This window comes from Leptonotus elevatus, chromosome 16 (genome assembly GCF_054856555.1).
Source record: "Leptonotus elevatus isolate MCC_2025b chromosome 16, RoL_Lele_1.0, whole genome shotgun sequence".
Classification (NCBI taxonomy): Eukaryota; Metazoa; Chordata; class Actinopteri; order Syngnathiformes; family Syngnathidae; genus Leptonotus; species Leptonotus elevatus.
The window spans coordinates 9,674,137-9,692,419 of record NC_141254.1 but is presented as its reverse complement, the minus strand read 5'-3'; the positions used below and the strand labels follow the sequence as shown (position 1 = coordinate 9,692,419).

Here is an 18,283-nt window from a genome sequence, read left to right as displayed (position 1 = left end):
GCGACCTTAAATAACAGTCTCACTGTCACGGCCGATTTAGCTCACCAGCGCTCCGGATAAATATTTGAAAGGAAAAGGCGGCGAGATGAGAGCAGTCGGCCTCCATTTACGAGCCGGGCCAATGGGATGTGCGGAGGGAGGGGGGTGAGATGGGGAGGGGGGTCGGGCTGTACAGTACCTGCCCGCCCAGCCGGCGCGAATGTCGCTGGAAATGGTTGGTCGGGTGTTAAATCACAAACAAGAGCGTCGTTTAAATATGACTTGTGTTCGGGGAGGAGGCAAGGCGGATTACCGAGTTGGGAAATACGTCCTCGTTTAGCCTGACGGCAAAAGAAAAGGAACGCGGCGTTTTTTGAAGTTCATCATCTTTGGCACAATCGGAGGGGGGAACAAATGCGTCTGAAGGGATTGTATTAAGATGGGTGATAGAAAATCATGATGCGATGATATTGTGATTTGATATGATATACAGTGATAACATGATACCATTTATAATTTGATTGTATCATGTTATGATATTGTGATATTATACAATATCATGATACTGTCATATATGTCATCATACTATATCATGAAACTATCATAATATAATACCAATTGTGATATGATAATACGGTGACATGATATCATGACACTGACATAATGACAGTGGTGGACGATAATATACTATGTGATATGATGTGATGATATTTTTGGTGGTGTTATTTACAATATATTAATATTATCATGATATCTGATGATATTATGATGATATAACATGATATTGACTGATTTTGTAACATGGAAGCATGATGCTTTCATAGTTTTTTTTTTTAATTGGACATTGGAAAATACTGCTTTTACATTTATCAATGTACCATATTGGTGAGGTCCAATTCTATATCATGAAAATATCATGATAGTATATGATACCATGAGACATATTTAATATATGTTATATTTATATATGTTATGCTATAATATAATACCAATTGTGATATGATAATACGGTGACATGATATCATGATACTGTGACATAATGATATTTAATGACAGTGGTGGACGATAATCTACTATGTGATATGATGTGACGATATTATGCTGGTGTTATTTACAATATATTAATAGTGTGCTATGATACCATGACAATATGATAATGTAGTATAATTATCATGATATCCGATGATATCATGTTGATAGAACGTGATATTGACCGATTTTGTAACATGGAAGCATGATGCTTTTATAGTGTTGTTTCTCTTTTTTTTTAATATATATATTTTTTTACAGTTTTCCCATCAAATGTCTACATATTTATATGAAATAATACAAAAATTGTTGCCTGTCGAGACACTTTTCCCCCAGCAAGAAAAAGCTCTAAATTCCCAATATAAGCGTGTGATTTGAATGGCCGTTCAACGTAAGCACCGAGAGGAATGTTGACTGCTTGACTTAATGTTCTCTTGTGCGGAGAGACAAACAGTAAAAGCTGGCCAAAGAAGCAGTTATTTTTGTTGTTGTTGTTTTCTTTCTTTGCGCGGGACATTCATTACGCGTGCTTCGTTTACCTGTCTGCCGCCTTATCGCCGCAACGCAGCCGAGAGCCGTGACACTGGATCTGCGTCGCAGACGTGGAATTTAATGGTGTTTATTTCAGCATCTTAATCTGGCCATCTTTATTCTCCTCCAACCACCTGCGCAGTCTACGACACACACACGCGCGCGCACGCACGCACGCTTAGCTTTATTTGCTCTTTTTTGTGGCTTTACTGCATGTATGCACAGTGCATTAAAGGTTCAAGTGCACGCGCTCAATTATACAGTGTTGGCAGCTGTGCCTTCTCTTAAAACACAACACACATTACACAGCAGACCTTCATTAATATTCCATTGTTGTTCACTGTCTGTCTGCGCCCGAGTGTGTGTGCGCACACGTGAGACAATTTGCTGTGGGCCGCATCGTTTTTGTGTTCGCAGCTGTATTTGAGCGAGCAAATAAATCAGCTGTGGCCGTGCGCCCGTGATTTAAAACCTACAGAATGAACACACAAACCGGAACCCCCCTCTCAATGGTGCCCTCGGGCATCGCCACCCTCAGCGCTGGGGAGTCACATGAGAGGCTTTGTGTGTGTATGTATGTGTGTGTGTGTGTGCGCGTGTGGTGGCGGAGGGACGCAGGTGGCGATGCCCAGGGGCACCCAAGGGTCCAGTGCCCATGTGATGCGGTTCCAGCTCACTGTGCCGGCCAGGGCCTCATCTGTGGCCTCCCTGCTGCTGTTTCCAAAGAGGAAGCGGGGAATCGGTGGTCTAGAATTTTCCAGCAAGCAGTTTAAACGTAGCTTCCGCCAATTTTCCATGACAACAGTGCTTTCGGAATGGCTTGTACTCATCAGCAATTGTAAGTTTAATTCATTCCAAATGATCTTTTCCCTTTGAAATGAATGGAAACGCCATTCATTTGTTCCACAAAAAAAAAAAAAACATTTGTTGGATAATATGAATTATAGCACTCCATAATGTTGTACCTAAAACATAGGGCTAGGTATCGGTTCTAATTTCCTCAATTGATTCAATTTCAATTCACAAGAGTTCAGATCGATTACGATTTTTCCGATTTGATTCACTTCAATTCCATAACTGATTAATTAAGGAACATCAATTCTTCTTAAATGTCAAGGACATGACAAAACCTTTTTTTTAATTATTAAAATAAATTTGTGTTATTATCACTTAAGTGTTACACAAACATTGACATCAGCAAGGATGAGATGAAAATATTTCCATTATTCTATATATTATAAATAAAAAATATTCTGAATTGTATAAAAGTGCAATAAATGCAAGAAAATACTTTTCAATTCATGTGAACAGTAATTTCCAGAAAATTAAGATTTAAAAAAGGCCTTTAACATTCTATTTTCTTAAGAAAATCGATTCGATATCAATTATTCGATTGTATTTTATTTTTAAACCCAGCCCTACTAAAAACACCAAAAAAGTAATAGCACATTTGTACATTTCACTCATTGTGCTGCTCCTTCTGGTGTGCCCAACTTGGCCACCAGGAGGCAGTCCGTCAACATGGTCACTAAGTATTGTGTAATAAATAAAAAGCAAGGAAACAATCCATTGAGTGTTGTTGGCAGCATTAGCATTAACGTCCATGTATTATCATGGGCGCTAAGAAAAAAAATCCATATGTCCCCTGAAAGACACATTTTTGTTCCTTTTGATTTTTTGTGTTGTGTGTGTAAAGTATGATTTGTCTGAGCCCAGACTGAATGCATGTTATTCTCCCCACGTTCTTATCTCTTCTTGTACACGATATCCGCTTGTAAGTAATCACGGCTTTCAGATGCAACGGCACACTAAATCATTTTTTCCCTTTTTTTTTAAGAATCCAAAAGTGAGTTTGCTGAGCGTGTCCTGATAAAGTTTACAGACATAGGAAAAGAAAACAAATAGCGATAAAGTGAGAGAGAAAGTAGCGCTCGGGTCAGTGACTCCCCCACCGCGCTTGCTGCAAATGAGATTTTCAATACGATAGCGAATGATGAAGTGAAACCTTATGAATGCAGCCTGCAAAAAAGAACAACATTGAAAAGAAATCCTGGAAGGGTAACTCTTGTCTGTTTTGCTATAGGTTAGCATGTAAGTGCTAATATCTTAGCATTTGAGCAATTAGCAAAATGCTGTCCTTTCACTACTCTGATTGCTGTTTAGCTAGATATCAGCATTAGCATCGTATCTTAATTTTATTTTATTATTACTATTTGTAAGCTACCATAGTATCTGTATACTAGGCAAGATGCTATTTTGCTAATTGTTAGCATACAAGCTTATAATATATTAGCATTTGAGTCATTCTGATTAGAAACAATGCTCGACTACAAGAAAGATGTAAAATCCTTATCAGTCAGCGTTAGCGCCTTCTTGCTAGCTTATTATATTGGTCGTTTGAATAATAATGAATGCTAATGACACTTACTGTATGCTTCCCATGTTGAAATAGCCATGCTTGAAGTCTTATTTTTGAAGATTTATCAACTTTTATGGGGGCGGAAATCATGATGAAAACCTATTTTTGAACAACTTCAATAATCAATGCATTATTTTTTGATTCAATAGAATTTCCACTTATTCATTACAACACCAAATAGATTTATTCATCTGCTATTGTGTGAATACGAGACGGCTAACTCGTCCTGGCGCTTCAACTCACAGATCCCTCTGGTGCATTGCAACAACATAACGAGGCTCCTTCCTGTGGCATTAGCGCCAACGACAGCTTGAGTGACATCGAAGGAACATTTGGAAAGGAATTGGAGGAAGTGAAATTCATTTGTTTATGTGAAATGATATGACGATGACCCATATGCTAGTATGGATCTGCTAAAATATTAGCATTTTATCGTTTCCTCTTTATTTGTAAATGATGATTTTTTTGTTTATTTGAGTTGAGCGTCAGTTCTCATGAGCATTCTCTTGTTATCATATCCTCTTGCTCTTGCACTTTGCTTCTCTCTTTTTTTCTTTTTTTTTTAGCATCCGATATATTCATGAAAATGGCACAGGACGGAATTAGGCGTAAACAAAGCATCGAGCGCCGCCGCCTTGCGTATTAGCATCCCGCTCACTTGCTGCGATCCGACGGCCTAATTAAAGGCGGCTGAATGCCAGACGCATTGTTATTCCGCCGGCGTGGCGCGCGGCCGCCGGGCTCGTTGATGGATGGCCATCTCCGCCGTGGCCGCGACGCCCCTCGGCGTACAGCAGGAGGCGCTGATAACTTCATGCGGACAAATAAGGAGTGTCACATTTATTGATCCTCAACACACACGAGCTCCCCACCCCACCCCCACCAACCCTCCCCCGCATCTCTCGCACGCCCGTCACATTACAGGCGAGCTCGTTGCTTTGAACGCGTCGTCTCCCGTGACAAGTGCGGCGCGGCCCGAATGTGATCAGCATTTAAAGTGCGTCTTTCATCCGCCTGTCTACGCGCAACAGCATGCCGTCTGCGTACAATAAGGCCTTAAATAACGCAATGGGGCGGGCGCAGAGATTGTCTCTTAGCGGCGGGCATAACGAGAAATGCAATTTATTCGGCAGCACGTCGCCGCTCGGACAGGCAGATAATGAAAGGCATAGGTCATTGATGGCGACTTAAACCCGCAGCGTTGGACTGAGATGCATTAATGAATAGCCACATTACTTGACTGGGGAATGTGACACAAGGGGGGTGGTTGTACAGTGGATCTAAAAAGTCTACACACCCCTGTTCAAATGCCAAGTTTTTGTGGTATATAAAAAAAAAATGAGACCAAAGATCATCCATTTTAAAACGTGTTTTCAACATTGTGACACTTTAAGCTATCTGTACAACACAAATGGAAAAAAATGTTTTTAAGTGGGCTGGTAAATATAACTGATATATGGTTGCACAAGTGTGCACACCCTCTTATTTGGGATGTGGTTGTGTTCAGAATTAATCAGTCACATTCATACACATGTTAAACACCAGCCGCCATTTCAAGTGCCTCTGAATAAAGTTCAGATGTTCTAGTTGGCTTTTCCTGGATTCTTAGAGCCTTAGCCTTTAGGAATTGTGGCCAAAAAGGTTCATCCTTGGTTTGTTCAGACCATAAGCAGTTTTCCCACATGTGTTTTGTCTAGTGTGTGTGTGTGTGTGTGTGTGTTTTAAATGTAGTCATACCTTCTTCCATCCACCCATTCAGTCTCTGAAGCAAATTATACAATAGCCAAATTCAGGACGTGTTCCTGCTTGATTACCTCATTCATTCCCAGCCTTTTTCACTGAAGCAGCCCCCTTCGCTCCTGGCTGTTTTACTGGATTTTGACTGATTTTGCAAGGCCCACAGAATATTGTCTTCTAATGCTATAAAAACACGGAACCTACCAAAAGAAAGATTAGAGTCTCTTCTTTCATCAGGAAAAAAAGTATATTTCTATCTGTTTCTGTTTTGCAGCATTTAGCATTAGAATATGGCTAAGTTTCATCATTATTCACAAATCTATTTCAAACTGTGGGGAAAACAGCTTTGTTTCAACATGGCTCTGGTTGATCTCTTATACTCTGCTGCCACCTGCTGGCCGTTTTTGTCATAACTACCATTGCTTCAACCGTTCTCTTTAGTTCAGAGACTGCATCAAAGCCTTCTGTATGTTCTAGCATAAAAAAATATATAAACGTATAAATAAGTCTTTGGGACACTTAAAACATTTAAAATAGAACGTGTTTGTATGTTTTTGGGAGCAAATGAGTTAGCGAGAACACAAACAATACATTATTGATTGGAGATGGCAGAAAACAACGAGAAAATTATATCCCGACAGTTTTCCTAATTAAGGAGGGGAGGGATGGATCTCAGAGCTTGCTTCTTTTCTTTTTTTTGTCAACTGAAACTGGTGTACAACAATTATTGTTTGAATAATATCAACATGACAACATGTGTAAGCAGCCCAGCACGAATGTAATTCCCAGAATACAGCAGAGTACCAATAGTAAAAACCTTACCATTGGCGTAGAAACTCTATTTGGAGGCGTTCAGGATGTAAATATTACTATCACTATCACGTAACATTTTTTAATAATAATAACAACTGAAGGACTAACGTGCCCACCTGGCCACTTTGCAGCGGGGGACCACCCGTACGAGTGCGAGTTCTGCGGGAGCTGCTTCCGCGACGAGAGCACGCTCAAGGGCCACAAGCGCATCCACACGGGGGAGAAGCCCTACGAATGTAACGGCTGCGGCAAGAAGTTCAGCCTCAAGCACCAGCTGGAGACCCACTACCGCGTGCACACAGGTAAACACTACAAGTTGCATTGTTCACATTTGTGTGCTATCTATGTTAATGAACCAAACAGCATTCACATGAAGTACTGTAGCTACACAAGAGTATACAAAAAAAAATGCCTTGACAAGCAAGCTAGCACCTCAAGTTGCGAAAACGGTTTTATGTGTTTTGTCTACTTTTTCAACTCGTTCTAATGACAACTGATAAAATGTTAACTTGTTAGCAGTTATGTCAACATTTAGTAAGCTAGCAAACAGAGTAGCAAAAACACTAAATCCAATAGATAAGGTGTTTACTTCTTGACATGTATTCGCATTTCAAATGAAAATTAGCTCAAATTAGTTGGAATGCTAACACATAGCAGGTTAGCTACCTGAGAAGAGATTTATAACCCCCTGTTCTTGCTAGCAGTTGTTATGCTAAAATTGTGTAAGCTAGCAACTAGAGTAGCAAAAACCCTTACACCAATTGATATATTTCAAATGAAAATGTATCAAATACTTACATGATAACAGTCCGTGCGCTAACACATCGCAAGATAGCAACCTGAGTAGAGATTTCTTAACACCTGTTCTTGCTAGCAGTTATGCTAACATTTAGTAAGCTAGCAACTAGAGTAGCAAAAAAAAACTAAGACCAATTGGTCAATTGATATATTTCAAATGAAAACTGATCAAAAACTTAACACTAAACACTTGCTCTTGCTAGCAGTTGTTATGCTAACATTTAGTAAGCTAGCAACCAGAGTAGCAAAAACCCTAAGTCCAATTGGTCAGGACTTTAGTACATTTCAAATGAAAGTTGATAAAATACTTGCATGATAACTGTTGGTGCGCTAACAAATAGCAAGATAGCAACCAAAGTAGAGTATGAGCTAATATTTTCCTGTATTTGATTAGTATTTATAATGGCAAATGATAGAATGCTAACATGCTAGCATTTATTAAGTAGCGTAGCGTACCAAGAGCTGTGTTTGTTTCTGACTTTATTTAGGCACATGAGAGCATATTGCCTGAAAACGACAATGATAATTGGTTCAACTAAATTCATAGACACTATTGTTCACACGTTTGAACTGTTGCTAACCAAAATAGCAGAACCTTGCCAGAATATGATTAAAATTACGAGATGTGTTGTTTTTAATCCATAATACTTCTTTTATTTTTCAATTGTTTTCATCCAGCTCTTGTGTTTGGATGTCATTAGACGCTGCATGTGTCCCTAATGTTGAGTGTAAATTAGTTTTTCCGGTAATGCATTCATTGTCACACATTGTGGCAGCAGCGACACACACACACAGCAGATGCATATCTTTGTTGCCGCGCTACAGTAAATGAATGTCTCCAAAGACTGCCTATTGATCGCGGTATATTTAGAGCCCCATAAAGATGTTGACACAGTGATAAGCTAGCGTCCGCCGAGAAAGGGAGCTCGGCTAAGACTGATCGGGAAGCCCACCGGGACGCTTATGCTTCCTCGCCGTTTCCTCACAGTAACAAACACACGCACACACCAAATCTGTATTTCAGGCTTTCTCAAACTTTTAGTTCCAGAGACATTTTTCCCAGTTTGCCATCGTAATTCCAACATCACTCAGACGTAAGTGCCATTCCATAAGATTTCAAAAGTTGCCATTTTATAAACAAAAAAAGTCGAAATGTTACGATAACAAATTTCTATTTAAAAAAATAATAATAATTGGAATGTTATGAAAATACTAAAAAAAAGTATTGTTTACAAGAACAAAGATGTATTTTGGGGGATAAAAAGTTGTGATATTAAAGTCAAAATTTAATGTGGTCAAATTTTAACAAATTAATGTGCCATTTTCTTCTGGAAAAAAATGTTGTCTTAAAAAGGGGACTACTATATTCACATCAAATACAGCTGTTTTCATAAGTCACTATCCTGTATTATGATAATAACGTCAAAGTTTAATGGGAAATGCAATTACATTAATTTATTTATTCTCCAAATAATGGGATGACAGTATATTTACGAAAAATATGGCAAGTCATAAAAATTTTAATTAAAGTGAAAGTTTAACTAAGGAATAAAGTTAGCTATATACAAGTGAATTATTATTATTTTTTTAATTGCCTTAAGTTTGAGGGGAAAAATAATAGTACTTTATTCTTTAAAAATATATATGCTTATTAGATATAGGATTGTGCGCCTGTAATAATACGACTTTTATTCTATATACTTGTTTTTTTCTTTTGTTTTCCAAAAACGTTCAAAAGTGGCATAGGTAACTACGCTATTAGGTTAGCCTTTATGCGATTTTTTTTTCCCTTTTCTAGAAAAAAAAGAATGTAGATTTTTTTTCAATCTTTTGCAAAAACTTTCAAAAATGGCATAGCCAACTGTGCTATTAGGTTAGCCTTCATGCGATTGTTATTATTATTATTATTATTATTATTGCTTATGTTCTAGTAAAAAAAAAATCCCAAATTATTTTTTTTCTGAAAATTTAGCTGCCGCTATTGGGCCTTTTTTTTTTGGGCCGCGGGCACGATAATCGAAAATTTATTGCAAATTATCTTGCAGATCGACCCCCAAGCGGCAGCCTACCAACCCCAGTTTGAGAGCCCTTCCTCTAATTCACACACACAGCACACGCTCCCATCTCCCTATCAATAAGGCAGCTGTTAAGCCACACTATCAAGGTAGCCTGTCCAATAATTGGCTCCCTCCTCCACACACACATCCAACTCCTTTTTGTGAGGGAGGGGGGCTTCAACGCCTGATAACGAGAGCAAGCGACAAGCTCACCGTCAAAGGCCACCTCACATAAAAGGCAGCCGCTTGATGAATCATCGACAAGCGGCGAGGACCACCTCGCCCCCACCCCGCCCCCCACTCCGCACCGCACATGCCGATGCCGGATCAATACCGCCAAGGGAAGGGGTGCTCGGAGGAGGGGGCATTTGCAATTCATTATTAGCCGCTTATGTGAGGCCACCTTGTTTACAGTGCGGTTATCGATATCAGCCGACGTCTATTTCCGCTTATTGGCTTCCTCGCCGCGGTCAAGGTCAAGCAGGGGCTGTCGAGCGGGCGTCGTCTGGGAGACGGCGGCGGGGGCGACCTGACGATCGTTTGCGACCGCACCCCCCTCAAATGCCACCGGCAAAAGGTCGCCATTTACATGTCTTAAATTGGATCGGCCCCTCGACATCAGCGTTAGCGCAGTTAGCATAATAACATTGTTTTAGTTAGCACTGTTAGCACATACTACACGGACAAAAGTGTCTGGAGGCACAAATTGCGATTGTGTTTAACAATGCTGAACACATACTTGTGTTGCACTATTCTACTCCAGAGTCTCTACGTGGCTGCAGTGGACACATTTCTTGCTTCCTTTAGTCTCATCTTAGATTTTAATTGTCTCCTTAGCCTAAAAGTTAAATACAGGACACAATGGATGTGTGGATGTGTTTGTGCTGCAGTATTTTATTTATTTACTTAGTGTGGCGTCCCATATTTTATTAAATTTTTTATTTTTTTCCTTCTGTCTCTTCTCGGCTAAAATTTCTGTCCCTACCACGCAAAGTAAATACAGTAGTGTTAGCCTTGCAACGGATGTGTTTGTGCGACAGTGTTCTACTCCATAGTCTCCACTTTGCCCACATTCTCCCCTCAGGTAAAATATCTTTATTGAGAGGTAAGTTATGGTAGGCCATCGTTCTGCAACATTGTTCAGCCTTCTTGCTGATGCATTTGTGCTGCAGCATTTTTGCACCACAGTCTCTGGTTTCTCACTGCCCTCAATCTCCTCTTGGATAAAATGTCTCCCAACCCTGAAAAACAAACAAAACCAGACCAATACTGTGCTCTGTTCTTTGTTAGTCTTCCAAGTGATGTGTTTGTGATGTTCTGTGTTTTGGTATTATGTTCCACAGTCTCCACTTTGCTGCAGTGGCCCAATTTCTAGCGTCCCTCAGTCTCCTCACTGATAATGTTTTTCTCCTAGCCCTGTAAAGTACATAGCAGAGATGCTCACACTCCATCATAATTAATGTTCAGACAGATGCGTTTGTGCTGCCACATCGTACTCCTCAGTCTCCTTTTTCGCTGTAGAGGTCCAAGAACTCAGTAGTCAGTGTTCTCCTCCATTGCTGTCAGCCTGCAAATGAATTCCTCTTGCTCCTCCGTGACTTTTGGCTTGCAACCCCTCAGGTGAGAAGCCATTCGAGTGCAAGCTGTGCCACCAACGGTCCAGGGACTACTCGGCCATGATCAAGCACCTGCGCACCCACAACGGCGCCTCGCCCTACCAATGCACCATCTGCCTGGAGTACTGCCCCAGCCTGTCGGCCATGCAGAAGCACATGAAGGGCCACAAGCCCGAAGACATCCCTCCGGATTGGCGCATCGAGAAGACCTACCTGTATCTCTGCTACGTCTGACGACACGGGGAGGTATTGGGGGCGAGGGGAGGGTATCTCGTTAAGGCGTTAATGGGAGCGACGAAAGGCTGACGAGAGCGTCATGCGTTCTCTCCTTTTCTTGTGACAGAAGAAAGGTCCTCCTGGAAAGACTGGCAGAGACGCAAAGTCTCTCCGCAGTTAGTTCGGAATCACCGGGTCATTCCCGCACACGTGTGACTGAGTTTTTTATTATTTTTTTGATTTTTTTTTTCATTTCAGGTCGCCTCGTGATGCAAACACGAGCTGCAGGGAAAGTGTTGCTGCTACAGCGTTGACAGATTCTCAAGGGCTATCAGACCCTAACAAAATCTGAAAATTCAATCTCTAAGCCCGTGACACTAGAGATGTTTTTTTTGTCAATTATTTTGTTTTCTCCAAACAAATTCAGATCACGTGGAAACTATGTGAATGTGGTTTAAGTTGGAAAAGAAGACTAAACACTTTGTGTTTCCGGTAGTTGCTGTTGCAACTAAATATGAGTGAGTGTAGGACCTCTGCCAAGGCCAGCCAGTCTCCCATTAGGATCAGTACCAAATTGTGTACTTGGTTTTTCCTTAAGAATCGGAGAGATCCCAAGAGTTCCCAATCTCGCAATTTAGAAAAGGAAATAGCTTCTTGGCCCATGCCCCACGCTTCCACCAACTTTTCAGGTTATATGTTAAATAGTTTTTGTGTAATCACGCTAACAAGAAAGGAGCAGTAAAAAAATATATTAAAAAAAGCCCAAACAATTTCAAATCAGATCAAATTGTACAGCTTTATTGAAATATTTTTTTAGGGCGATTCTTTGATTAATCCACTTAGAGATTTGTAGAAATCAGTTAAATAAGTAACGTTCTTCATAATCCTGCTAATGAAACCCCCTCGGTGGAGTTAGCTTTAATGGCACTTAGTCGACTGCAGGCTTCTGCCTTGACAAATATTTCCCAGATTTTGATTTTCCACTGGGAAATTGATGCAAATTTTGAAACAAAATTTCTGGATCAGCACCCCTTAACTGAGCAGCACCCACATTTATTTTGTTCTTCCTTGGCCCAAATGTTTTGAATATTATTGTAGTTTGTAGTATTGTTCTTCTGATCCTGATAACCCCCAAAAAATACAAAAAAAATCAATGTTGAACAATTATGAGACTTAGTTGGTGTGGAGAGCGCAGACCGCTGCCAATGTCTGGATTTACCGAGAAGTGAAATTTCGTTAACCAGACCCACACCGAAAATTTATTTCTTTATACCTTTTCACAAAGTTTTGTGAAAATCACTAGTTTTAGCATTGTCCTGCTAACAAAATAAAAACAACTAAAAGCTAGCTAACCAGATTAGCATACAGTCGAGCGGTGCCCCCCCCCCCCCCCCCTCCAAGGCTGAATGATTCCTGGATTTTGGTTAGTCACGAAAATGAATGGAACTTCAGAAAAGCGCTCAAAGAAAACAAAAATGTCAAGAACTGGACCGAAATATATTCAGTTCTTCCTTCCACTGAAGCATCAGAGCATCACCAGACTTCTTTACTGTGGAGGCACTCGCCTCAAAACGTACAAATGATTCACATTTCTCATTCCTGTGAGAAAATTTGTCCTCAGCATAACATTTCTTAGGTCTTCACCGAAATTGGACGACTCCTTGACCCCTCCACCAAAGTTGGTCCTGTGAACAAAATGTCACGCTGCCCAAGCAGAACCAAATACTTTAATGTGAACGAGTCCAGATCTGCATTTTTTATTTTATTTTTTGGCGGTATTTCCCGATAGCCCCTGAGAATCGTCAGCCGAGCCGGTCGGAATATGCAGTAGATGAACCTGAATGGTGGGTTGGGCGGGAAGGGGAGGGTTTAGGGGGCGGGGCTACAGTGCTGCTTTTATTTTGTCGGCGTCCTCTCATTGGTCTTCCTGGTTCCAGGTTTCAAAAGGCCGACTTGTATTATGTTCCGCTCTGCATCATCATCATCATCAATCAATATATCACCGCAAATACGACAACAGTTTCTGTTTGATATCAGTCGAGCTTTATATTCACGTTAATCACAGCAATACACCGCCGCGTATATTCTCCTTAATCTCACACTAACCACAAAAAGACGGACTCGGGAAAGAAAAATGGCTGCTCTCGAAGGAGTGAATGTCGGAAATGGGGGGACGCCGCCGGCCCGGCGCGGCGCCGGCCGCGCGGTGCTCTCTCAACACGTGAATGTGAAAAGACTTGCACGCCAAGGCTGCGGGATTTCGGATTTTTTTTCCAAATTTCCGAACACGCCAAACGCCCGGCAATGAACGAACATCACTGTTATCCAAGGAAGAGGAAGCGGGAATCACCGATTGGCCTGCTGGAGTGATTGACAGAGGGGCAGGACCAATAGGGCGACGGCTAAATGGACTTCTCTGTGGTTTCATCTCCTCCTTTTCACTTCATACTTGAATGACCTCATTTTGTGACCTCATCTTTTTGTTCTCCCCACGCTTCGTTAGCGTCGCCAGTCGCAAAGATGCGTTGCACAGCGTGATGAAGCAGTGTGTGTGTTTGTGTGTGCGTTTACGTTTCAAAAGTGCCGCGGCAGCGATGAGATTTAGTTTGTGCGTGTTACCAAACTTGGTATTATTATTATTATTAACCGCGCTTGTTTAAAGAGTCAGCAGGTTTGGTCTTTTGATTTTTGTGTTGTTTGTTCAAAAAGCTACCTCTAAGTTCATGTTTTGGCAAAAGCACATTTTTTATGACTTTTTTTTCATCATTGCTACTTCATTTCACGCTTGTGTGTTTTTGAGTTGTTTTGTTCCTCGAATTTGATTGGCCGTATTTCCTCACATAGTGGCACCGTCTCAAATGATGCCGTGTGTCATTCTTCGAATAAATGAATGCCCTTTTCCCATCAAGGGGGAAACAGTAGTTTTGCTCACTCTGTTGCTAACCAAAACAGCAGCACCTATCGAGGCATCGTTTGGGTGAATTAAAATGTGGACTCCATGTTTTGTTTTGTTTTTTTGCTTCCCTTTTCTCAGTCAGTTCACAGATCGTACGTTTAGTACGTTAGCGTTGTAGCTATTAGCCAATTTGTATTCACTACTTTTTTTTCCCCCACAAAAAAACCGCCTCTTACCGCAGGGCCACTATATGAGGAAATGAAGCAGAAATCAGTCAAATAATAACCATGGTAGAGTTTGACGGGACGGGAACGTCGTCCAAGAGAACATTTTGGAATGAAAGAGAAAAAAAAAAGAAGCAATTTTGAAGCCTTAAGTGATGCGCAGCGGAAGGAGGAAGATACTAGGAAAGCACTGTTGCTTGGTGGGTTCGACAAAGAACGGAGACACTTGAACATATGTGAATAGACTTGTAGTTTTGTAATGTGAACGGTGGATCAAAAGGTGCTGGAGGTCTTTTGTTTTTTGTTTTTTTGCAGCGTGCGATGGACAATTGGACGTTTAGTAATCATTGAGGAATAAAATAGAAGAAAATGGAATCCTGAATGAGAGCCAACGGAGGCAATTTGATATAAAGAAAAAAAACAGCAACAAATTGTGATATTTTTGTATTGCGTGTCAGTCCTGTTTATTTTTCTGTGGAGAGTTCGAGCAGGGCACGTTTGTCTGTTTGTTTGTTTTTGTCTCCTCTGGGTGTAATTTTTGCCTTGCTCCTCTTTGATATCGTGTGAAAATATTGTAATAATAATGATGATAATAATAATAAGTGTTGCTTTCTGGATGTCAATTGCATTGTAGGTGAAGGACTAAAAATCTTACCGCCAATGTTATTTTGTATGTCACAAAAAAAAAAAGAAGAGAGTACTTGTCACTCACCATCCTGTCAATCCAACTTGACCGTGGACGTGTTATCATTATTATTCTTATTTTTATTTGTTTTGTACTTGAAAAGAGTTTAAAAAAAAAGAAAGAAGGGATGGCACGTCCCGTAACACTGTGAGCTGAGCGGTTTGGGGATTTTATTTTATTTTATTTTGTTCTCACACCACCACCTGCAAATAACAACAGCAAAACCTAACGTTACCCACAATGCAACACTTCCCCGTAACGTCAGTCGGTCACATGACCCCGCCCCTCCTTCAGTCATCCTTGTCTGAATGTTTTCTACTTTTTCCGTGTGCGTGATAGAGTGTGTCGCTATGGTGTGTGTGTGTGTGTGCGTACTGGTGGAAAAATGCACTAAATCACATACAAAACTTTGATTCTATGCCACTGTTGTTGTTTTTTGTCTTTCTATGTTGGAAAAAATATATAACTCTATAGACACGTTGGCAATGATATAGTTCTTCCCTCAGTGTTCCTCGCCGATGTTTTTTTCCGTACTCTTTGTGTGCCTAAATATGGAAATTGTTGGGAAAAAAGACGTGTACCGTTTCTGTATTTTCAAATAACTTTTTTTGCAAAAAAAGAAAATGGTCTGCCTTGGGATGTCATGACTCAATTATCTTATTTGTTTTAATTCAGAATTAATTAGAGGGCTCTTAATGCTATTGATTTAATAGCTTCTTAATTTTTCCATTACATTACTTTTTTTTTTTTTTAAACATTCACCAAAAATTAGCTACATTTAGGTAAATTTTTTTCATACCCTTAATTTGATTATTGAATACAGTGGCACCTTGAGGTACAAGTGTCCCTTACTTGTGAGTTTTTTGACATACAAGCCGTCATTCAGATGACTTTTTGTTTTTGTTTTTTGCTTGAACTTGCAAGTGAAAATTTCAGATAGTAGCGCTGTATGGTGCCAGGGAACTCAACTCCCTCCCTCCCTCACCATCAAACATAAAACTTTAAGAGACTTACAATGTCTATAGTAAAAAAAGCACAACAAAAAAAAACTGCTTTCCTCAAGTCTGTGAGCTCAATGCTAACAACCAATGCAAAACGCCATAAAAGTGACTAGCATCTAGGGTGGTCGGTGTGGCAATCCATGTTGACATATAAAGTAACAATACTCGAAGGTGTTTTTTATTCTTTACCCTCTGCGGAAAAAAAAGATTAATAATACTACAGCTTACTGCGACTGTCTCCTCATTTGTATTACACTGCCCCCGGTGGCCATGGAAGGAGCAGTACAATATCCGCTGAATTGAAGCAAAAATTAGTTTGAGTGCTATTTGATGAGACTATAACTGATTAATTGCAATTCTATTCAATTCAATAGGGAAAGATTATTTGAGTGACTCACGGTATATCTCAAGATGTACCACTGTACTTTTGATAGAGATTTTTTTTCTTCTTTTCTCCTCGGCATGATGCATTCAGGGTGTGTGGATAATTTTTTTTAAAAAGAAGCACTCATGGCATCCTTGGAGCGGGCACTTGAACGTGTGTGTGTGTGTGTGTGTTTTCAGTGCGGTGTTTCTTCTGGCCATTTCACGGCCATGTGCCATTGAGGTATCCACGTACGTTAAAAAGATAATTGAAAAAAAATTAATAAAAAAACAAAACAAAAGAGGAAAGCACCAAGTTATTTTTTTATCTTAGCACTGAGGACCAACAACTTTGCCCCGTTCGGACCAAGCGTAACAATTCTTGTTTTCTTATTGGTTATGTTCTTTCTTTTTCTCCTCCTCCATTTTGGTGGCAGCACAAGTGCCAGTCAAGAAGTCACTCTGTATTATTAAGAAATCTAAAGACTATAGTGTTTCTTTTTTTTCTTCTATTATTATTATTATTATGATGATGATGATTTGAATTGTTATAGTTTTTGTCTACCTCAGCACCTAATCTTAGCCTAATCTTAGAAGGTGCCCAATTATTATTATTTTTGAATTGTTTTTCTTTTATTTCTGTTCTTGTTGTATTTTTTGTTCTTATTGAAATTTGCATTAAAGCTTTGCAAAAAAAAAAAAATTAAAGGTCCTTTGTCTTTTCCAGCGACAATGTGCGATATTTTCTTTTTTTTCTCACAACTCCCCGCTGTGGCAATATGTTTTCATATGTCTCGCCACCGCTTGTTAATACAGAGTTATGTTGTTATTTTGGGGTTTATTTCCATGTAAAATCAGACACGTCTCTTTGTAACATTTCAGTGTTCTCTAATGGAGTGTGGAAAAAACAAATGAAATTCAAAAAAAATAATGCTGCAGGTCCTTCCATGTTGTCACTAAAGTTGTCAATGTTGTGCCTTTTTGATCGTGGAAAAAATATTAAAGGAGTTTTTGTTTTGTTTTTGATTTCACATCCTACTAACAGTATATTGTCTTTTTGTAGTGGATTGATTTTGTTTGTTTTTTTATTTATGGGTTTCATTATAAAAATCAATTGTACACACAGGAAATAAACAATGGACTTTATGTCAGTTGTCTTAGCACTCTTGCTGGCTTTATTTCCTTAATTTTACAACAACCACTATTTTTAATTATCTCCACACTCTTTCCTACACAATGACAATAGTAAATACAATCTTTTTTCCACACGCATGTATTTTATAAATATGTAGGAGTCACTTTTAGTTTTACAAAAATACAATAAAATAGATCAAACTCGAAATTGTATTTGCAAATGTAAAAATACTTGTTTTTTCTTTTTTTTAAGTACATATCTGAGCTCAAATAGATGAACTGGTCAACAACTAATCAATCTTTTAAAACGAGTAAAGTAAAAGTCACTAGTGGTACTGACTGCTCTAGTATATAATAAACAATCATTGAACTGACGCCAGTTCCTTTGTCTTTAATGTTTGTCAGATACATTTTAATTTAATCTTTAAAACTCGTTTCATTTAGCTAACATTTCAATTTAACTTTGAGAAGCAATACATTTTATTGAAGCAATAATTGTGTTTATCGAATATTATACAGTAAAACCTTTATTTTGAACATGTAGGCATTATTCACTACTGTATATTAAAGTTAATCATGATGGCAGTACACGAGGCTTTGGGGGGGAGGGTACTGTAATATTTATGTTAGCAGTACTTTACCTAACATCTCAATTGGATTAACTAATCAATTGTAAGTTAGAAGCTGACAGCTAATCTTTTTTTAATGTTTTATACTAACCAAAATACAGGTCAGAAGATTAAAAAAAAAAATCATATTAAATTAAGTTTTTCTACATTTATGTA

At 39.3% G+C, this 18,283-nt stretch overlaps 1 protein-coding gene across 2 annotated transcripts in view; it reads left to right on the top strand.

Moving 5' to 3' along the window:
• Positions 1-17,527, top strand: part of zbtb16a (zinc finger and BTB domain containing 16a) — a 125,774-nt gene extending 108,247 nt beyond the window's left edge. The window contains exons 6-8 of one of the 2 annotated variants that reach the window (XM_086099094.1): positions 6,640-6,810; positions 10,984-11,225; positions 11,323-17,527. In XM_086099094.1, the coding sequence (XP_085955220.1) occupies positions 6,640-6,810; positions 10,984-11,213 (401 nt within the window). In that variant the 3' untranslated portion in view covers positions 11,214-11,225; positions 11,323-17,527. Of the gene's footprint in view, positions 1-6,639; positions 6,811-10,983 lie in introns of both variants that reach the window. The other variant, XM_086099093.1, reaches the window with a different exon arrangement.
• Positions 17,528-18,283: the final 756 nt, after the last annotated feature.